At 46.8% G+C, this 22,597-nt stretch overlaps 1 protein-coding gene and 1 long non-coding RNA gene across 3 annotated transcripts; one reads left to right on the top strand and one right to left on the bottom strand.

Moving 5' to 3' along the window:
• Positions 1-6,101: 6,101 nt before the first annotated feature.
• LOC148687759 (uncharacterized) lies at positions 6,102-6,996 on the bottom strand. The gene is made up of 2 exons (XR_015951186.1): positions 6,887-6,996; positions 6,102-6,645 (listed from the first exon to the last, which is right to left on the bottom strand). It is a non-coding gene; the product is annotated as an uncharacterized LOC148687759 (long non-coding RNA).
• A 183-nt stretch (positions 6,997-7,179) lies between these two features.
• LOC118078267 (putative CENPB DNA-binding domain-containing protein 1) lies at positions 7,180-20,799 on the top strand. Of its 2 annotated transcripts, none has more exons than XM_088674664.1 (3): positions 7,180-7,269; positions 17,313-17,340; positions 19,560-20,799. In XM_088674664.1, the coding sequence occupies exon 3, from the start codon at positions 19,573-19,575 to the stop codon at positions 20,503-20,505; it is 933 nt and encodes a 310-aa protein (XP_088530790.1). In that variant the 5' UTR covers positions 7,180-7,269; positions 17,313-17,340; positions 19,560-19,572; the 3' UTR covers positions 20,506-20,799. The 2 variants fall into 2 exon arrangements, with proteins under 2 accessions (XP_088530790.1, XP_088530794.1); XM_088674668.1 differs by having other exon boundaries at positions 17,313-19,115.
• Positions 20,800-22,597: the final 1,798 nt, after the last annotated feature.

Raw genomic sequence — 22,597 nt, 5'->3', positions numbered from 1 at the left:
CCACAAAGTGATCCCGTTAGCACAAGGACTTCTATCTTCGCAACAAGATTTTTTTGATCTTTGTACTCCCCATCCAAACTTGTGCTGCCCCCCAACCTTTTCGGAACACAGTTTTGTTTTGTTTATTTTTGTTTTGTAGGCAGGGCTCATGGGATGCAACCCAGAGACACCCAAACCAACCCTGTGTCTTACAAGAGGTGGGCAAGCTGTAAGTCCTCATGAATGAACCAATTTGTTAGGTGTACAGGAACGTGGTTCTTTGGGAACAGACTTCCACCGCTGCTGCCACCGCCATCGACCTGTGGAGCCCAATTGATTCCCCCACCCACCCAGCTGCAGCTTGTTGCATCAATTTGTCAGGGTTTAAATATCAATTAAAAGGACGGCTCTCTCCTCTGCCCGCCTCTCCTCCGCAGTTCATGTTTGCTCCCTTCGTTTGCCTCCCCTCCCTCACAAAACACTAATGAACTGTTTAATGCCCAAGAGGCGATTTCAAATTATCTAGCGTAATGAGGGGGGCTGCAGCAGAAGATTTATTACCCTTGTTTGATCTTCTGCTAATGCATTATTATTATTCTGAACAAGAAAACAACCTGGGGTGGCTGGAAGTCCTTTAGCACGTCTCTGTGGGGTCTTTCTCTTTTTTTGGGGGGGGGGGAGTTGTTAGCAATGGACGACACAGGGCACAAAGCATTTCAGCCCACCAGCTAATTCAATTCTTGTCTGCCGCTAGGGACCAAGTTGGTTTCGGCCATTTCCTGGTTCCACTGCAACTATCACAGATGAAACTGTATATAGGCAAACACACAACCCCTTTAACTTTAGAGAAAAGGTGTGGAAGAAGGGACCTGATGGAGGTGTAAAAAAGTATTCCAGGGACAATCCTAGATTTACAGAAGCCGTCCCAGCTTCTGATTGGATCCTGGAATATTCCACTTTCCCTTAGGACATTCATCGGAGAAATGTTGGAGGGTATGGAGTTATGCAACTCCCCCCCCCAAGCCAAGGAGATAAGTAACTACGCAACCTTTAGAAGACATCTGGAAGGCAGCCCTGTACAGGGAAGTTTTTTAATGTTTTATTATGTTTTTATATATGTCGGAAGCCGCCCAGAGTGGCTGGGGCAACCCATTCAGATGGGCCGGGTATAAATAATAAAATTATTATTATTATTATTAAATTAATTAAATAGGACCCCCCGTTTTCATCGGAGAAATGCTGGAGGCTAGGCTTCAACAGGCAGGGAATTTTCATCCAGGCAATGGAGTGCTCTTTCCTTGGGGTTTCAGGAGAAGCTCAAAAAGTGAAGCTTAGAATCATAGAATCATAGAGTTGGAAGAGACCACAAGGGCCATCCAGTCCAACCCCCTGCCAAGCAGGAAACACCATCAAAGCATTCCTGACAGATGACTGTCAATCCTCTGCTTAAAGACCTCCAAAGAAGGAGACTCCACCACACTCCTTGGCAGCAAATTCCACTGCTGAACAGCTCTTACTGTCAGGAAGTTTTTCCTAATGTTTAGGTGGAATCTTCTTTCTTGTAGTTTGAATCCATTGCTCCGTGTCCGCTTCTCTGGAGCAGCAGAAAAGAAGACGGCAGCAGCAGCTTAGAAGACGGCACGTCTTTCCAGAAAGATTTATTTCTAATTTTATTAAGCATGCAGAGGCAAGGAAGGAAGAGAGAGGGACGTGAAAGAGTGACACGGCACAGCGGTGCTCACATCCATCACAAAACGGGCAACGCAGCGGATACGGATCACGCTGGAAATGGGTTTGGCGAGCAGTGATGGAAATGAACTTAGAAGCACCGTCAGCTGCCTTACAGAGCCGAAGGAGAGATTGATTGCTTCAATTATACAGTCTGACTTCCCCTCAATTGACGCCTGAGGCTGCTGGAGTATTCCCGCAGTTCACCCACTTCTGTATCCTTGCAAACCTCCTTATGGGAGGTCGGCATGTCTGAGACCAATGCCCTGGACAGGCAGGCCAGAGGGTGCTGGGGATGGGGCGGGGGAGCCTTGGTAGTGCGATTTTTGAAGCTCAGAGGCAGCAGGACCAACTCTTTCCCATCAAACAGCCCCTTGAGCAGGCCCATTCAGAACAAATAGCTTCAGAGTGCTCTGCCCTCCACCACCCCCCTTGCAGCAAGTTTGCAGCAAGTCTAATTTATCACCGAAATGTCTATAAAACTCCCCGAGGGAGACCGGTTGCTGTTCTGCAAATGCCCCTCTGCAGCCTAATCTCTTCCTTTGTTCATAAATGGAAAAAGGAACTGGTGGGTATTACATTAATAGCCCTGGGAGTCGGAAGAATTAGGCGATTTCCATGGAATTCGCTGGATTTGCTACTGCCGTCATAAAAATCCCCAAGGGGTCGGGGTGGGGGCTGGGAAACCTGGTTATTTATACTGCATTAGCAAAGCCATATTTGGAGAGCATGTTAAGCAGACAGTATGTTAAGCAGAGTCGAGTCAGTTCGATGGGAAAGGCGTTGCCCAGTGTTTATTTCTGGGGGGGACGCAGGGGTGCGCATACCCCTAAACATTTTGTGAATCTAAGTTTGGCCTCATTGAGGGGCAGTATTTCAATATGAGCAGGAAAATAAGAGTACCCCTAAACATTTTTTAAAGAAAAAAAAGCACTGGCGTTGCCTATCGGTTGGGATGACGGTTGCTGAACAACTCCAGGCACGCCTGGAAGAAGCGGACCATTTGGATCCCTTCCAATCGGGATTCAGGCCTCATCGTGGGACTGAAACTGCCTTGGTCGCACTGGTTGATGATCTCCGGCGGGCTAGGGACAAGGTGAGAGCGGTTTCCTAGTCCTGCTGGATCTCTCAGTGGCTTTTGACACCATTGACCATAACATCCTTCTGGATCGTCTAGGGGTTGGGAGCTGGGGGCACTGTCATACAGTGGTTCCGCTCCTTCCTCCTGGGCCGTGTTCAGAAAGTAGTGGTGGGGGGATGAGTGTTCAGACCCCTGGACTCTCACTTGTGGGGTGCCTCAGGGTTCTGTCCTCTCCCCCATGCTCTTTAACATCTACATGCAGCCGCTGGGAGAGATCATCAGGGGGTTTGGCTGGGTGTCCATCAGTATGCAGTTGATACCTAGCTCTACCTCTATTTCAAATGAGAACCAGTGAAGGCAGTGAAGGTCCTGTGTGAGTGCCTGGAGGCGGTTGGAGGATGGATGGCGGCTAACAGATTGAGATTGAATCCTGACAAGACAGAAGTACTGTTTTTGCGGGACAGGAGGCGGGCAGGTGTGGAGGACTCCCTAGTCTTGAATGGGGTAACTGTGCCCCTGAAGGACCAGGTGTGCAGCCTGGGAGTCATTTTGGACTCACAGCTGCCCATGGAGGCACAGGTCAATTTTGTGTCCAGGGCAGCTCCATCTGGTACGCAGGCTGAGACACTACCTGCCTGCAGACTGTCTTGCCAGAGTGGTGCATGCTCTAGTTATCTCCCGCTTGGACTACTGCAATGCGCTCTACGTGGGGCTACCTTTGAAGGTGTCTCGGAAACTACAACTAATCCAGAATGCGGCAGCTAGATTGGTGACTGGGATTGGCCGCCGGGACCACATAACACCGGTCCTGAAAGATCTACATTGGCTCCCAGTACATTTCTGAGCACAATTCAACGTGTTGGTGCTGACCTTAAAAGCCCTAAATGGTCTCGGTCCAGTAGACCTGAAGGAGTGTCTGCACCCCCATCATTCTGCCCGGACACTGAGGTCCAGCACCGAGGGCCATCTGGCGGTTCCCTCATTGCGAGAAGCCAAGTTGCAGGGAACCAGGCAGAGGGCCTTCTCGGTAGTGGCGCCCGCCCTGTGGAACACCCTCCCATCATATGTCAAAGAGAAAAACAGCTACCAGATTTTTAGAAGACATCTGAAGGCAGCCCTGTTTAGGGAGGCTTTTAATGTTTAATAAATTATTGTATTTTATTTTTCTGTTGGAAGCCACCCAGAGAGGCTGGTATAAATAATAAATTATTATTATTATTAAGGTCACAGCAGAGGGATGGTATAATAATAATAATATTAACAGGCAGTTTACAAAGCATGAAATAAACAAGATTCTGACCAGTCTAAAATATGTATTCCATGCTTCTTGTCCTCTTCCCGTTTTCTGCAAAGTTGGTTAGGCTGAAAGAGTGAGAATATCCCACAGCAAACTGTGTCATGAACCAGGAATGGCTCAGGTCAAAAACTCTAGCCACTGTACAAAACTGCCCCTATTGCCAAGTGTACTTGTATTCCATTCACTTTGTTTCATGAAAATGAGCAGCAGCTCTTTGAGGATTAAATCCCTCCCCCTCCATCCAAAAAGCTTTGAGCGCATCATTATTAATACACTTAATGCAACAGGGATTAATGCAATTATCAGCCTGGATTTCCTTTTCCTGCTGGCTGATGGCATGTTGAAATGAGAGTGCTTTGTGCCCACGCCTGTGGAACGCCAGAAGGGAAGGAGCCATACGCTCCTTACCTTCAACAATTGTAATTATTTCCTTTTTTTTTTTTGCATCTATCAATATAAATCCGCATGTGGAAAAGTCATGCAAAGTTGTGTCATTTTTTATCGCACGGCCCAGCAGAGGGCATTCCACAGCTCCAAGGGACCAAGGAAGAATGCTGTGCTTCCTGTAAGGGGGAATGTACGTACGTAACTCTCGGCTTTCTTAGATGATCTCAAGCCACAGGGAAGTTCATCTGGGAACAAGCACTGAGATATCCCAGAACGGCACCATTTAGCGCTATATCTAGGTCAAAGTGGGCTTAAAGGGACCGGAAGCACACTGCTAATCATCAATAACACAATTTCAATGAAATATGACCACACCAACCCACACACGTCAGGCGGTGGCATTCTGGACCAGGTATTTGCTATTTCTGAACTGTCTCTTTGGGCAGCTCCACAAAGGGCTTACTTGCAGCAGTCTAGACTCAGAGACACAGAGAGATGGATGAGAGAGCCTAAGGTCTCTGTCCTGCAGCGGACAGCGCTATACAGCACCAGCCAGAGCTATCAAAGGGCTTCTTGGACCAGATTTGTCATCTGATGCCAAGAGTCTTGTGCTGCCTGAAAGACTCTGAAAATGCAGAGATGAGCAACACAGTTTATTAGTATCAACCAACAGGTCAAAAAGTATGGTAATTTTTTGTCTGTTCCAGAAGTTTTCCCAGCTGTGCTGATTTCGGGTTTACCCCTTTTGGGGCCAACATGGTTCATTTTACTTATTATTATTGTTAGGTAGCCATGTCGGTCTGCTGTCAAAACAAAACAAAAAATAAAATAAAATAGAAAAATTCCTTCCAGTAGCACCTTAGAGACCAACTAAGTTGTTTGTCATTGGTATGATCTTTTGTATCTGAAGAAGTGTGCATGCACACAAAAGCTCATACCAATGACACACATGCTGATCAGAGGGTCGGCAGTTCGAATCCCCGCAACGGGGTGAGCTCCCGTTGCTCGGTCCCAGCTCCTGCCAACCTAGCAGTTCGAAAGCACGTCAAAATGCAAGTAGATAAATAGGAACCGCTACAGCGGGAAGGTAAACGGCGTTTCCATGTGCTGCTCTGGTTTGCCAGAAGTGGCTTTGTCATGCTGGCCACATGACCTGGAAGCTATACGCCGGCTCCCTCGGCCAATAATGCGAGATGAGCGTGCAACCCCAGAGTCGGTCACGACTGGACCTTATGGTCAGGGGTCCCTTTACCTTTAAGGTGCTACTGGAAGGAATTTTTTATTTAATATTATTGTTGTTATTATATATATATTTATTTATACCCCACCTTTTTCCCTGATAGGACTCAAAGCAGTCATCCAAACCCCAGGGGTGCCCAAAGAGGGCCAGATTTGATGAAGTGAAAATGTGTGAGGGCTGAACAAACCTGTTCAGCTTTTTTTAAGGATTGAACTTGTTGAGCTTTTTTAGGATTACTGTATAAATAAACTGCCACAGGGGCCAGATAACACCTGAATCAGCGGTCAGATAGTGGACCTTATTCTGATTGCCCCAGCTAAGAAACCTTGCAACCTTTGCTGTCACCTGCTCCTCTGCCAGGAGAAAAGACACTGTGGCAGTGGTTGGGCGATACGGAATGGACAATAAAAGAGGGGTTTCTCAACCCCTTTAATTATTATTATTATTAATAATAATAATTAAATTTGTATACTGCCCTATATCCGCAGGTCTCAAGGCAGTTCACAACAATACATACCGTACATATATCGACACATATTCTATGATATGTTGTTGCTGTTTAGTTGTTTAGTCGTGTCCGACTCTTCGTGACCCCATGGACCAGAGCACTTCCACTGCCTCCCACAGTTTGGTTAGACTCATGTTCGTAGCTTCAAGAACACTGTCCAACCATCTCATCCTCTGTCGTCCCCTTCTCCTTGTGCCCTCCATCTTTGTCTTCTCTTCCCATGAGGTGGCCAAAGTATTGGAGCCTCAGCTTCAGGATCTGTCCTTCCAGTGAGCACTCAGGGCTGATTCCCTTCAGAATGGATAGGTTTGATCTTCTTGCAGTCCATGGGACTCTCAAGAGTCTCCTCCAGCACCATAATTCTATAGCATCAATTCTTCGGCGATCAGCCATCTTTATGGTCCAGCTCTCACTTCCATACATCACTACTGGGAAAACCAGAGCTTTAACTATACGGACCTTTGTCACACACATATTATATAGACACACACCACACGATTATATTTTAGATAGAGAGATGGCTACACACACACACACACACACACACACACACACGCAGCTCTTAAAAAGTATCACTCAAGGTGCTGAGTTCGAAACTTCCCCGGCCCACCCGAGATACGTGCAATTCCCTCTTCCCGCCAGCAGGGGGCACCACAGAGACTCTACCTCTTCCGGCAGCGGCGGCGCATGGGTGAGAGCGGGGTTTTTTTTCTGCCGTCATGTGGCCGCGGCGAGGGGCGGGGGAGAGACTTCGAGCGACTTCTTCGAAAGAGGGGGCGGAGCTCAACTCCGCGCCTGCTCAGTGGCGAAGGCAGCGGGGCAGCGTCACGTGATCAGGCGCGGCTCCTTGCCCCCTCCCCTCCCCTCCCCTCCCCCCTTGCGACGCGAGAGCGAGGCTCGTTTCCGTTTCCGGCTGGCTAAGGAGAGAGCGAGAACGAGGCTCGTTTCCGCTTCCGCCTGCTTCAGGAAGGGCATCGAGGGAAGAGGCGGAGAAGGAGAAGCAGCGGCGGCGGCGTCTGTAGCGAGACTTCCTCGACGCGCGCGCTCAGGTAGGCCCCGCCATGGAGGGGGAAGGGGCCCGGAGGGAGGGGAGGGGCGCGTCTCGTGAGGGGGGAGGGGCGGCCCTGTTGGGAACGGAGAGGGGCGCCCGGTAGCGCCAGCCTCCCTTCGCCCTTCCGGATCCCCCATCCCTTTGTTTATTTGCTTCATGAAATCTGGACCCCGCCTGGTCATAGGGCGGAAAGCCACCTCAAAGCGGTTTCCAAAAAAATTAAGACCGGAACGGCGAAATGTTACTATTATTATCCGAAACGAAACAAAACAATTCCTTCCAGTAGCACCTTAGAGACCAAGTAAGCTACAGCTGATTAGTGTGTGGGAATCCCTGAATATCACCATTTGCCACAAACCACAGCCCTGTCTCTGTGCTTGGAATGTCTGGCAATGTTTCAATGAGGATGCCTTCCCATTGTTATGAGAGCAGATTGAAGAAAAAAAAAATTCTGTGCTGGCTGCCAATTAGTTTCCGGGCCCAATTCAAAGTGCTGTTTATGGCCTATAAATCCTTAAACAGCTCATGACCGCAATACAGTAAGCCCACAACTTATGCAGATTTAACATTCACCTTCACACAGACTTTGGCAAACCCACCCCCCCCCTACAGTATTGGCCCCAACTTGGTGGAACCAGGAGACCAGGGCCCTGCAGGATTTGACATCTTTCCGCAGGGCCTGCAAGATGGAGCTGTTCCGCCTGGCCTTTGGGTTTTGATTTGGGCCATTTTAAAATGAGGCTGCATTTTAAAACAATTTTTAAATCTAAATTTTATTTTAATCTGCATTTTAATCAATTGTTTTTCTTTCTTTCTTTTATGTTTTATTGTAATTTTATTGATGTCAGCCGCCCTGAGCTCGGCTCTCACTGGGGAGGGCGGGGTATAAATAAAAATTATTATTATTATTATTACTGAACCCAGTGTGTTTTGACTATAGACGATTTTGGCTTTAGGACGGCACAATCCCCAAAAGATGACCCCCACATAAGTTGCGGGTTTACTGTACCTCAAGGACCACCTTTCCCCATATGAACTGATCCAGACCCTGTGATCATCATCACCTGAGGCCCTTCTTCGTGTGCCCCTTCCACGAAAGGTCTGGAGGGCGACTACGCTATAAACGGGCCTTTTCTATGGTGGCTCCCCACTTGTTGAATCCTCTCTCCAGTGAGGCTCGCCTGGCACCTTCGTTACATATCTTTAGGTGCCAAGTGCTAGCATTGCTCTTCTCCCGGGCCTTGGGACTTTTAAACTGGGGGATATTGCTTTGTTTATTTTTATGTGACGCATTTTTGTGTAAACCATCCTGTGATCCTTGGATGAAAGGCAGTATATAAATTTAATTAGTTATTATTAGTAGTACTGTAGTAGTTTCCATCTAGGAAAAAACCAAAGCCACTCTCATGCATCAAGACTAAAAACAATGATACAAAGTGTTGCTGGCAATTGTAAATGAGATGTTGCAGCTGTGGGGCTTGGAATTTAGCCATGTTTACTAGAAAGAAAATGCTAGTGAGTTCTGCTGCAAAAGGAGCGTTTCTAGAATTACAGCTGTACCATCACAGGTCTCCATGTCGCTCTTCTCTCTGATACCTAAAGAATGGCTGTATTTTATGTATGAACAAGCAAACGCTTTCTCTTCTGGCATGCCCTTTAGTGTGTGTGTGTATAAAGATCAGGTACGCCCTCTTGCTTTGCTGTTTGTTAACACACAAGCTTTAGAGGACCATACACTTCATAAACTTCACGGAGGCCCACAATCAATATTTGCACTCCTGTGGCAAGCTGGAAAGCAAGCTGTCGCCGTGCACACATACTCCAGAGACCTAAATTGTGTTAACGTACACCGTATGGATTGCGGATCCCTACTGCAACATTCAGTAGACGTCTAAAGTACCTCTGTTTCTGTAATGCTTTTTGTACCAAAGCAACAGCATTCTGCATCTCTAGGACCAAATCGGATGGGAAATGCTCCCCTCCTTCCACATCAAATTGTGGGGGGGCCTCAGGTGTCTTATATCACTTAACTGAGGGTTTTTTTCGGGCGTAGGGTGTTCTGGCACTTCGAGAAATGGCTTATTCAAAAACAGTTTCCAGTTAAATGATGGTATTTCCCTCCCTCCCATTCCCTAGGGGTCAGTATGTTTAAGCAATAATGCAGCATGTTGATCATAGAATCATAGAGTTGGAAGAGACCACAAGGGCCATCCAGTCCAACCCCCTGCCATATTTTTTTATTTGGGTTTGTGACATAATAATCATAATTTATTTTTTATACACCGTCCATCTGGCTGGGTTTCCCCATCATCATGGTTCTTACGTAAATAACTGACCACAGTTTTCCATTCTGCTTGGATGATTCCTTCCACCTAAGATTATTTTGTAGGGCAAGGTTTAATGAGGCACTTAAAAGCTGGAACTGCACTACCTCTGGAGATACTAGTTGATCACAAGTGCTGTTTTGCTTCTAGTGAAGTGGTGCCAAATGGTTGCCAACAATGAAACAATTTAAACAGCCAAGCGAAAGGAAAGTCCGATGCTGTAAAGAAAAATATTGCATAGGAACCTGGAATGTAAGAACCATGAATAGAGGTAAGCTGGATGTGGTCAAAAATGAGATGACAAGAATAAATATCGACATCCTGGGCATCAGTGAACTAAAATGGAAGGGAATGGGTGAATTCAGTTCGGGTGACTATCATATCTACTACTGTGGGCAAGAATCCTGTAGAAGAAATGGAGTGGCCCTCATAGTCAACAAAAGAGTGGCAAAAGCTGTAATGGGATGCAATCTCAAAAATGACAGAATGATCTCGATACGAATCCAAGGCAGACCTTTTAACATCACAGTAATCCAAGTTTATGCACCAACTACCGGTGCTGAAGAAAGTGAAATTGACCAATTCTATGAAGACCTACAACACCTTCTAGAAATGACACCAAAGAAGGATGTTCTTCTCATTACAGGGGATTGGAATGCTAAAGTAGGGAATCAAGAGATAAAAGGAACAACTGGCAAGTTTGGCCTTGGAGTTCAAAATGAAGCAGGGCAAAGGCTAATAGAGTTCTGTCAAGAGAACAAGCTGGTCATCACAAACACTCTCTTCCAACAACACAAGAGACGACTCTACACATGGATATCACCAAATGGGCAGCATCGAAATCAGATTGATTATATTCTCTGCAGCCAAAGATGGAGAAGCTCTATACAGTCAGCAAAAACAAGACCTGGAGCTGACTGTAACTCAGATCATCAGCTTCTTATAGCAAAATTCCAGCTTAAACTGAAGAAAGTAGGAAAAACCACTGGGCCAGTAAGATACAATCTGAATCAAATCCCTTATGAATACACAGTGGAAGTGAGGAACAGGTTTAAAAATTTAGATTTGGTGGACAGAGTGCCTGAAGAACTATGGATGGAGGCTCGTAACATTATACAGGAGGCAGCAACGAAAACCATCCCAAGGAAAAGGAAATGCAAGAAGGCAAAATGGCTGTCCAACGAGGCCTTACGAATAGCGGAGGAGAGGAGGCAAGCAAAATGCAAGGGAGATAGGGAAAGATACAGGAAACTGAATGCAGATTTCCAAAAAACAGCAAGGAGAGATAAGAGGGTCTTCTTAAATGAGCAATGCAAAGAAATAGAGGAAAACAATAGAATGGGGAAAACCAGAGATCTGTTCAAGAAAATTGGAGATATGAAAGGAACATTTCGTTCAAAGATTACCATAATCAAGGACAAAAGTGGTAAGGACCTAACAGAAGCAGAAGACATCAAGAAGAGGTGGCAAGAATACACAGAGGAATTATACCAGAAAGATATGGAGGTCTCGTACACCCCAGGTAGTGTGGTTGCTGACCTTGAGCCAGACATCTTGGAGAGTGAAGTCAAATGGGCCTTAGAAAGCACTGCTAATAACAAAGCCAGTGGAAGTGATGATATTCCAGCTGAACTATTTAAAATTTTAAAAGATGATGCTGTTAAGGTGCTACACCCAGTATGCCAGCAAGTTTGGAAAACTCAGCAATGGCCAGAGGATTGGAGAAGATCAGTCTACATCCCAATTCCAAAGAAGGGCAGTGCCAAAGAATGCTCCAACTACCGCACAATTGCGCTCATTTCACACGCTAGCAAGGTTATGCTCAAAATTCTACAAGGCAGGCTTAGGCAGTATGTGGACCGAGAACTCCCAGAAGTGCAAGCTGGATTTCGAAAGGGCAGAGGAACCAGAGACCAAATAGCAAACATGCGCTGGATTATGGAGAAAGCTAGAGAGTTCCAGAAAAACGTCTACTTCTGCTTCATTGACTATGCAAAAGCCTTTGACTGTGTCGACCACAGCAAACTATGGCAAGTTCTTAAAGAAATGGGAGTGCCTGATCACCTCATCTGTCTCCTGAGAAATCTCTATGTGGGACAAGAAGCTACAGTTAGAACTGGATATGGAACAACTGATTGGTTCAAAATTGGGAAAGGAGTACGACAAGGTTGTATATTGTCTCCCTGCTTATTTAACTTATATGCAGAATTCATCATGCGAAAGGCTGGACTAGATGAATCCCAAGCAGGAATTAAGATTTCCGGAAGAAATATCAACAACCTCAGATATGCAGATGACACAACCTTGATGGCAGAAAGTGAGGAGGAATTAAAGAACCTTTTAATGAGGGTGAAAGAGGAGAGCACAAAATATGGTCTGAAGCTCAACATCAAAAAAACCAAGATCATGGCCACTGGTCCCATCACCTCCTGGCAAATAGAAGGGGAAGAAATGGAGGCAGTGAGAGATTTTACTTTCTTGGGCTCCTTGATCACTGCAGATGGTGACAGCAGTCACGAAATTAAAAGACGCCTGCTTCTTGGGAGAAAAGCAATGACAAACCTAGACAGCATCTTAAAAAGCAGAGACATCACCTTGCCGACAAAGGTCCGTATAGTTAAAGCTATGGTTTTCCCAGTAGTGATGTATGGAAGTGAGAGCTGGACCATAAAGAAGGCTGATCGCCAAAGAATTGATGCTTTTGAATTATGGTGCTGGAGGAGACTCTTGAGAGTCCCATGGACTGCTAGAAGATCAAACCTATCCATTCTTAAGGAAATCAGCCCTGAGTGCTCCCTGGAAGGACAGATCGTGAAGCTGAGGCTCCAATACTTTGGCCACCTCATGAGAAGAGAAGAATCCTTGGAAAAGACCCTGATGTTGGGAAAGATTGAGGGCACTAGGAGAAGGGGACGACAGAGGACAAGATGGTTGGACAGTGTTCTCGAAGCTACGAACATGAGTTTGACCAAACTACGGGAGGCAGTGCAAGACAGGAGTGCCTGGCGTGCTATGGTCCATGGGGTCACGAAGAGTCGGACACGACTAAACGACTAAACAACAACAAACAGCCATGAGGGAATTGAGACAATTTAGCTCTGTTTTTTTGCCTGCTGAGATTTCAGCAGCAAGACAATTTGCGGATAAGAAGAATAACACAGGATTCCAGATACTGTACGCTATCGTTTGTTCATAGGTAGGTATGATTAACTGTTGTGAAGGGGTTGATTAGTTGGTCCTTTGAATGCATCAGAATCACATGTTTCCCTCCCTCTCCCTCAGAAGCTTTGGCTTCTTTTTCTAACAAACCACGGTTTAGCATTTTGTTCTAACCCAAGCAAACTGTGGGTTGTCTTATCCTTGCTTTATGAATCTTACTTGCTTCAGTAAACTATAGTTAAAATTAACTTCTGGGTTGGACATACCACTAAACTGTGGCTATTTGAAAATGGAGGCAAAGGCTTTTGATCTCCTTATGGTTGGGGTGGGGCAGGGGGAGGAAGGTTGTGTGTCAGTCTGAGACTTGTCCAGGTTCCATCCCATAGTTCATTATTATGTCTGAACATGGCCTCCGTCAGAATTCAGATTAGTCTTGACACGCTATGGGCTGAAGGATATGAGACAGTGATTGACCCAGCCCTATGCTCTGACCAAAGGATCAGATAAGCAAAGAAGATTCTTTGAATAGGATTAAACCAGAGCAGGTCAAAACTTTGTTGGGGTTGCTTCCTGGTCTGATCAACAAGGGAGCTTAGCTTGCTACTGTCCCCCTGTTCTCTCAGATTTCATTTGCCCGTGCCTTATTTGAGCACTTCCTCCAACCCACTAACACGTCCCTACCAGAAAAGTATCCAAAAGTCCAGGGGAAGTTGTGCAGCCAGGCTGAATTAGTTTCAGTCGCTTGTGTGCACTTGTTTTATAATCCAGTTTCACTGTTGCAGAATTCCCGGCTTCCCTTGGTGGGTGCGGCTGTGAAACTAGTACCAAGGGCCTTTGCATCTCTGTCATTCTGGTCATAGCTGTGCCAATCCAGGGCTTAGTCAGCAGCTGGCTTGAAGGTCTTGCCTCTCTCCTCCATTCCCTTTCCCCATTCATGGCATGGGTGTGGCAGTACAGAGGTCATCAAAGCCGACAATTAGTGCTGAGAAGCAGTTCTATTTTTAGGCTTTGTTGAGTGTGGATCAGGGTGGGGAGGGAGGAATAACTCTTGGATACCACTCCTCTACTAGAGTAATTCAGTATGTCTGTTACTTCCCTGCTTCCCTTCTTGGAAACTAAGGGTTGCTGTTGTCCGAGTAGACCCATTGGGATTAATGGACATAAGATTGCCCTGCCCACAGGTTCCAGTGGCTCTGCTTTGAGTAGGACCAACATTGGATACAAACCCAGAAGAAAGAAATGTTATACACACGCACATGCAAGTGTGAATAAGAACGGAACCTTCTGCCAAGAGATCTCTCCCGGCTAATATTTGTATCTAGCACAAGTGCCTCTCCTGCAGTTAAGATATTAAGAGCATCAGGGAGGCGGGTGGCGCTGTGGTCTTAATCACGAGCCTCCTGGGCTTGCTAATTGCAAGGTCGGCAGTCCCTGCGACGGAGTGAGCTCCCGCTGCTCTGTCCCAGCTCCTGCCAACCTAGCAGTTTGAAAGCACACCAGTGCAAGTAGATAAATAGATACTGCTGCGGTAGGAAGGTAAACAGTGTTTCCGTGCACTCTGGCTTCTGTCACGGTCTTCCGTTGCACCAGAAGCGGTTTAGTCCTGCTGGCCACATGACCTGGAAAGCTGTCTGCGGACAAACACCGACTCCCTCGGCCTGAAAGTGAGATGAGCGCCACAACCCCATAGTCGCCTTTGACTGGACGTAACTGTCCAGGGGTCCTTTTCCTTTTCCTTTTACCTATTAAGAGCATCAAGAACAGGCATAGGCAAACTCCGGCCCTCTAGATCAGGGGTTCCCAAACTAAGGCCTGGGGGCCAGATGCAGCCCAATCACCTTCTAAATCCGGCCCGCGGACAGTCTGGAAATCAACATGTTTTTACATGAGTAGAATGTGTCCTTTTATTTAAAATGCATCTCTGGGTTATTTGTGGGGCATAGGAATTCGTTCATTCCCCCCCCCCTCCATATAGTCCGGTCCCCCACAAGGTCTGAGGGACAATGGACTGGCCCCCTGCTGAAAAAGTTTGTTGACCCCTGCTCTAGATATTTGGGACTACAGTTCCCACCATCCCTCACCACTGGTCCTGTTAGCTGGGGATGATGGGAATTGTAGTCCCGAACATCTGGAGGGCTGGAGTTTTCCTATGCCTGATCAAGAAGATTCCTGCTGCGTCAAACCAAAGGCACCCTTTTCTCACAGCTGCCAGCTCTATGCCCATGGGAAGCCCACAAGCAAGACCTGGGCACAACCGCAGACACCCCTACCTACATTTTCCCTGCAAGTGGTATTCCTAAGTAGACTGCCTCTGATATTATGGGTACCTGATATTGGTCTGGATGTGTTGTAGGACATCCTGTGCATCAGGGGATTCAATGGGGCTCCTCTGTGTTGCTGCTAGTGTGGTGGATTTGCCACTCTTCTCTGGATCCCTCATTACCCCAGTTACGTTAGGACGACCAGAACGGGTGGATCACGTGGAAAAATAGGGGTATGCTAAATTTGGGGGGAGCATCTGCTCCTGCTCTTAACTATAATTAAGGGTTCCTTAAGAACAGCTACCTCCCTTATGTGCCCTCCTGCATCCTCTGTTCAACATAAATATATAAGGCATTGTTTTCAGGTTTGGCAACTGGGGCCAAGGCCTTAGCCTCTTCCGTTGCGCCTCTTTGGAGTGCCTTCCCCAGGGAGAGCCAAATGACCCCACTGCTCTATGCCGGCTGGTGCCAGATGAAGACCCAGATCTCTAGGGAGGCTTTTGAGGGAAGCTGAATGGATGGAGGATCATTGGCTTTTGTTGTTTTCCCTTCTGATCTGCTGGCCTTTCTGGATGCCTGTTGTGATTACTGATTTTACGGTTGAAACTTAACCGTTTAGCTCATGGTTTGATTGTGCTCGTTGTACATTTTAAACACTTCCTCTGGGGAAGAAAGATGGGGTAGAATTTTCTCAAGTTATTGTGCAGCATTTAAGCCAGGGGTAAATGGCAGCGGCAGATGCTCAGGAACAGGGGTGGCAGAGGTTCTGAGGTTGGGAATAGTTCGCTGCAAATTGCAGGCATGCAATTATGTATTGCTCAGTGTTAAATGGAATGCTGGCCCAATAGCTGATGTGTCGTCAGCAGACTTACTGGCGCAGTTGTGTCACTTGCCTTTAAAGGCAGAACTTCTTGCTAAACACGGGTAGCACCGGCTACCTTGACCTGGAGAGTTTGTTCTTCTGACGTGTGTGTGTATTGTGATGCTTCCATTATTTTTCTTTTGTGATGCTCTTCCTGACTGGGGACTCAGTCCTTATTCAGGGGTCTTAATAAGAATCTTTTACTGGGGATGGTGTCTCCTAGGACTCAAATGAGCAATAGGTGCTCACTTCAACTGATCACTTGTACTAACACGGGGCCCTTTTCATTCTCAGTGATATAGGACCTTTTTATCCAGCAGAAATAGGCAGCAGCTGCTTTTATCATACTCTAGCACAGTGATGGCCAAACCTGGCCCTCCAGCTGGTTTGAGACTACAATTCCCATCATCCCTGACCACTGGTCCTCTTAGCTAGGGATGATGGGAGTTGTAGTCCCAAAACAGCTGGAGGGCCAAGTTTGGCCATCACTGCGTCTAGCGGGTCCAACCAATAAGATGATTTGTGGTTTTACAAGATGCTACCAATGTTGCTCACTGGAAGGACAGATCATGAAGCTGAGGCTCCAATACTTTGGCCACCTCATGAGAAGAGAAGACTCCCTGGAAAAGACCCTGATGTTGGGAAAGATGGAGGGCACAAGGAGAAGGGGACGACAGAAAACAAGATGGTTGGACAGTGTTCTTGAAGCTACGAACATGAGTTTGACCAAACTGCGGGAGGCAGTGCAAGACAGGAGTGCCTGGCGTGGTCTGGTCCATGGGGTAACGAAGAGTCGGACACGACTAAATGACTAAACAACAACAACACCAATGTTGGGTGGGGTTGTTTTGATTTATACAAATGTTATTGTATGTGACTTCTTCCTTTTCCTTTTATGATATTGTGTATTTATGTTTTTAAATATACCATTGGTAACAAGTGACTGATAAGTCCCATTAATAATAATACTGACGCTGATGGCACCGATACGGTGGCTGCTGCAGGCTGTGACTCTCAAATAGGGTCGTACCTTGGATTTAAAACGGTTTAGTTGCTGGACGTTTCGGTTGCCACGTGATCGAAAACCGGAAGTGAGTGTTCTGGTTTTCAAATGATTTTCAGAAGCCAAACATCTGGCACGGCTTTCAATTGGCTGCAGGAAGCTCCTGCAGCCAATCAGAAGCCACACCTTGGTTTTTGAACGATTCCGGGAGTCGAATAGACTCCCAGAACGCATTCTTTTCGGCAACCAAGGTACGACTGTAGTGCTTTGTAGGAGCCCAGTTGATGGTGAAGCTGGCTGAGCATGCAAAGGCTTGATGATAATGCAGTTCAAGAACTCTCATTTGTTCACCAAAATGTGCTTCATCTAAATTACATACCTGCTGTAGTCTGAAATTCTGCATTAAACCAATCTCATTTATTTCTTTTATAGGAAAATGTCTGCTGCTGACGACTTCTCGGTAAGTCTTCCAACTTGGCTACTTTCTAAGTTGCAAACAGGGTGGATTTGATTTAAATCACTAGTCAGTAAGACTTGATTTAAATCATTTTTTTACAGAAATACTCATTCTTGCTGGTATAATCTTAATATTTACAACCACATGAAGGTTTCATTTTTGGAATAATAAATTTTCAGAGTAGTTTTTACAGTTAAATCAAAAATTACTGATTTGGTTATACTATTAGAAACACATAGACAGATAATTATGAAATTATCGTGAGGCTTAATAAGTTAACTGTTTATATTTGGACAACTTTTCTGCTGTATATTTAAATAACAAATTAAACAACTTATTTAACTAAAACAATAACATTATAGCATATGCATCCATGTTTGTTAACAGATGTGGTTAAACGGTTTGTTTGTTTTAAAAAAAAGTTAGACTGAGTTTTGGGCACACATGAAAAACATAGAACAAGTCCTTATTTCCTGATGAATAGCCTTTGGACTATAATGTAACTTAAATAGAAAACTATCTTTAGAAAGATTTTTCCTCCAGAAGCGTTTTATTTTAAAAATCCAATATAAATTTTAAAAAAACTGATTGTTTTGATTTTTTAAAAAAAATTCATTGATTTTTATCCATCCTGGTTGCAACCAATGTGTGATTGCATCGAGACGAATTCAGATGTTTGAACAAATGATAGTGTGTATTCCAATGCAAACCTGAGAGCTGAATTTTTTGGGGGGGGAAGCACATTAAGTTGCTGTAGCTTTTTATGCTGACCCTTGAATGTTACGGTTGGACTGCTTCATTTTGTTAATGCACTTAACCTCCCCCATCCCACACAATGTTGGTGGTTAATCTCTGCCCACTGGGACTATAACCTGTGTTGTGGGGGGGGGGAGAGGTTGAGATTGTCCACCTGACAAGTGTGTGGTAGGAGCCTGATAAGAGGAGGCAGAAGGTTTAAGAGAAAACTTTTCTGAAGAAGGGAAGGCAAGGCAAAGCTTATACCATGGAGACATCCTGACAAATTGCAAGGCAGAGGCGACGTCGGCGGCGGAACAAATGTGGAGGGAGAGAGAGAATAGGCAGGCAACCATGGACTGGAAAGGGCCTGAACAAATTGTGACCCACCAGTAAGCTATGTGGGTTCCCAGAAAAATTCCCAGTGCCCCAAATCAACAGAGACCTGACTAAGTACAATTGTCTTACTGTAACAACCCTTCTAGTTACAGGTAGGTAGCCGTGTTGGTCTGCCGTAATAAATTTTTTTAAAAAAAAATCCTTCCAGTAGCACCATAGAGACTAACTAAGTTTGTCATTGGTATGAGCTTTCGTGTGCATGCATACTTCAGATTCTTCAGATATAACAACACTTTTTAAGGTATAATGAAAAACCCCACCCTCCCACTATATACAGTGGGCCCTCGACTCATGAATTACTCGACATCCGAAGTTTTCGACTTACGAACGGGGAAAAAATGGCCGCACGCTTAGGAATTTTTCTACATCCGAACGGAAAACCGTTGGCGGTTTTAAATGCGGTTTCCTCGACTTACGAATTTTTCCGAATATTCCCCCCAAAAAACTGCTTCTCCCATGGCGCTTTGCGTATGAGAGGCTTTAAAACCCCTGTGCCATGCTTCCAGACCTCTGTGGGTTGTACGAGGCGTGGAGTGAGGAGGTGTGGAGCGGTGTTGGAGAGAGAGAGAGAGATTTGGAGCCAGTTGGAGTTGCTTGGAGAGTGTTGGAGTTTATTATTCCTGCAATTCTCTACTGCTGGAAAGGTAGGTTGATTTTCCTTCTCTTTACTGTGGGGGTTGTGGGGTGGGTCTTGTGTGTGTGAGGGGGTGTTCTTTCCATGCCATGTTTAATTTTTTTTCTTTGCCTGTGGTCTTTGCACTTTAATGCTAAACTGAATGTCTGGTTTAATTGCACTTTTCCCCATGCCATGTGTAAAAAAAATTTCTTTGCCTGTGGTCCTTGCACCTTGATGCTAATTTTTTCAGGCTGGCCATGAGGTTTTGTTTAGGTTTTCTGAGCAGGTTTAATGCTCCTTTTTGCTTTCTGGCCTTTCTGCTGTTTTAAGAGTTCTTTTTGGTTTCTGCTCTTTGCAACTTGATGCTAAATTGCATGTCTGGTTAAGCTGAACTTTTTTCCATGCCATGTTAAAGTGCGCTTTCTGCTCTTTTGTCTTCAGGATCCTAATGATGTTTTTTTCTTCTTCCTAGTGTTTGTGGTGTCATGGCACCAAAGAAGCCAGCAGAGTCCGGGAAGCGCAAGAGGGAGCTGATTCTCTTGGAGGTCAAGCAGGGCATCATCCGCAAGCATGAGCAAGGCATGCGAGTGGTGGACCTTGCAAGAGAGTACCGCAAGAGTGCTTCGACCATTGCGACCATCCTCAAGGACAAGGAGAGGATTAAGGGTCGTGAGACAGCCAAGGGTGTCACGATCCTTACCAAGAAGCGCCCTGCCATCATGGACGAGGTGGAGAAGTTGCTGCTGCTGTGGATCCGCGAGAAGGAGCGTGCAGGGGACACTGTGACTTCGACACTTGTGTGTGCCAAGGCCAGGGCCTTGCATGCTGACCTGATCGCCCAGCAGCCAGGAACTTCGCACGAAGAGTTCAAGGCAAGCCGCGGGTGGTTTGAGAAATTCAAGATGAGGTCCGGTATCCGCAGCGTCGTCCGGCACGGAGAGGCTGCAAGTTCGGATCTGGCTGCAGCGGAAGAATTCGCCACGGAGTTCTTGGAGACCGTGACTGCTGAGGGCTACCTTCCGGAGCAGGTCTCCAATTGCGATGAGACGGGCCTCTTTCGGAAAAGGATGCCAAGGAGGACCTTCATTACACAGGAGGAGACCAAGATGCCTGAGGAGCACACACCTGAGAAGCAGGAGGAAAAGCCAAGGCAGTTGCCTTTGTCGTCTTATAAGAGGGCCTGCAAACTGTGGGGAAAGCTGCAGACCTTTGTGAACGATCTCAGTGAGGATCAGGCTGCAGCCCAGGAAGCTGTGGAGCACTTTGATAATGTGGTCGTTGCCCCATGGCGAGCAATGCTCCGCAAGAGACAGAGGCAGCAGACCTTGGACCGGTTTGTGGTGAAGCAGGCAAGGCAGGAGGAAGAACCTTGCTGCTCTTCCCAGTTGTCACCCTCTGCCTCCTCTTCCCAGAAATGATTTCTTTGGTTTCAAAATTAAAAAGTTTGTTGCTGTTGCAGTTTACATTTCCTGGTTTTCCTGTTCCCAAGTCGAGGTGTGTGGTGTAAAGAAACGTAACTTGAGGGTGGGGCATGCTCCTTCGAAGAGGGCCTGCCTTAGAATTGTGTCCTTAACATGTTCCAAAGCTGAGGTGTGTGATGCTTTAAAATGTTGGCTGAGGCACGTTCATTGTGCCTGCCTGTCTTTGAAAACCACTGCAGTGACCTGCATCAGGTCCCCAAAAGAATGATTAAATGCTGTTGTAAATGTTTATTGTTGAAAAGTAATGTTGCTGTGCAGTTTGCATGCCTTTAAAGTACACTTGATAAAGAGTTTTGCACGAAAAAACTGTTTCCAATGCATTCCTATGGGAAACTGCTTTTCGACTTAAGAACTTTTCGACCTACAAATGTGCATTTGGAACGGATTAAGTTCGTAAGTCAAGGGACCACTGTATAAGGATCTGGTGACTTCTGTTTCAGTGTACAGTATCTGAAGAAGTGTGCATGCACACGAAAGCTTATGCCAAGAACAAACTTAGTTGGTCCCTAAGGTGCTACTGGACATTTTTTATTTTATATATTTCAACACTTTAAAAGTGCTTTGTTAAAATTTCCAAGCTGTATAAATAGTCTCTCCCCCCCCCCCCGCCTTAATAATGAACAGTGCTTACCTGGGGAAAATTTGAGAAAAGCACACTTAACCCGGCTTACATGTTAACTTGGAAATGGTTTTACTGGGATACAGTGGTGCCTCGACTTTAATCCGATTCCGAAGGCACCTTCGTAGGTCAAAAAATTCGGAAGTCGAAAAACGCCATTGGAAACGCGATTTCCCATAGGAATGCATTGGAAACGGAAACATTCGGAAGTCGAAGCAACCCCATCTAAAAATTCGTAAGTCGAAAAATCCCTATCTAAAACCGCCGTGGTTTCCTTTCGGATGTCGAGACATTCATAAGCATGCGGCCATTACCCCCATTCGTAAGTCGAAAAATTTGGTTGTCGAGTCGTTCGTAGGTCGAGGTACCACTGTACTTAAGAGTTGACCATTGATCGCCTTAACCTTCTTTAAAGAACAATAAAGCGGAGGTGCTGTAATATTGGTGGGTCACAGTGAGAAGCTGGCCACCCCAGAGTCGGGTCAGGACTCACTGGCAGAGAATTTGCTGTGAAAAGGCACAGAGAATTCACCCATGTCTTGAATCTGGTGTCCTTCGATGGGATCAGCAAGGAGGGTATCCAAACAGTCTAGAGAGAGATGAGAGGTTGTTCGTATGTGGCTGATACCAGAGATGGTGGTGGTGATGATAAAATGTTGGCTCCTCTGGTGGAGTAGCAACAGGGGTGGAGTCTCACCTGGTGTTTTGTTTTCCTAGCTGGCGGATGCTCTGCCGGACACGTCTCCTGCCAAGAACGCCTCCTTGGGCAACACGAAACCTGCTCAGCAACCCGGCCAGCCCCCCCAAGCCTGGCCAGCTTCCAACCCCTGGAACAACCCACCGAGCGCTCCCCCCGCGGCAATGTCGGGGCTGCCTCCCAGCACGTCCACCTCCAACGTGCCTTTTGGACCCCCTCCCACGGGAATGTACCCTTCCCTCCCCCCCGGAGCCCCTGCTCCCTTCCCTCCTGGGTCGGCTTGCCCCCCTCCCGGCACCCCTTACCCGCCCCCGGGCTCTGCCCCACCTGGGCAGTACCCTCCTCCAAGCATGTCCTTCCCAGAACTCCCCAGGCCCTACGGGGGCCCAGCAGAGCCGGCCGCGCCCCCTGCCGCCGTCGGGCCGTGGGGGTCCATGTCTGCCGGAGGAGGGTGGGGCCCCGCTGTGGGGGGTCAGTACCCTGCGCCTAGTGTGCCGTACCCACCCCCAGGGCCGTATTCCACTCCGACCCAGGCACCGGGGGCCGCTCCTACAGTGCCGTGGGGCGCCGTCCCCCCTGGACCATGGGGGCCTTCGCCGCCAGCCCCATTTCCCCCGCCCACAGGGTCCTATCCGGCTCCAGGACTGTACCCAACACCGCCGAATCCTTACCAAGTGCCACCTGCGCCCGCTGGAGCTCCGTCCATGCCGGGG

Source organism: Zootoca vivipara, chromosome 1 (genome assembly GCF_965207765.1).
Source record: "Zootoca vivipara chromosome 1, rZooViv2.hap1.1, whole genome shotgun sequence".
Taxonomy (NCBI): domain Eukaryota; kingdom Metazoa; phylum Chordata; class Lepidosauria; order Squamata; family Lacertidae; genus Zootoca; species Zootoca vivipara.
Note: the sequence above shows the minus strand (reverse complement) of the source record. Positions and strands in the feature narration are given on the sequence as shown.

Bases quoted from the DNA above. Each gene is read 5' to 3' on its own strand.
- LOC118078267 (XM_088674664.1), top strand. From the start codon at position 19,573: ATGGCACCAAAGAAGCCAGCAGAGTCCGGGAAGCGCAAGAGGGAGCTG.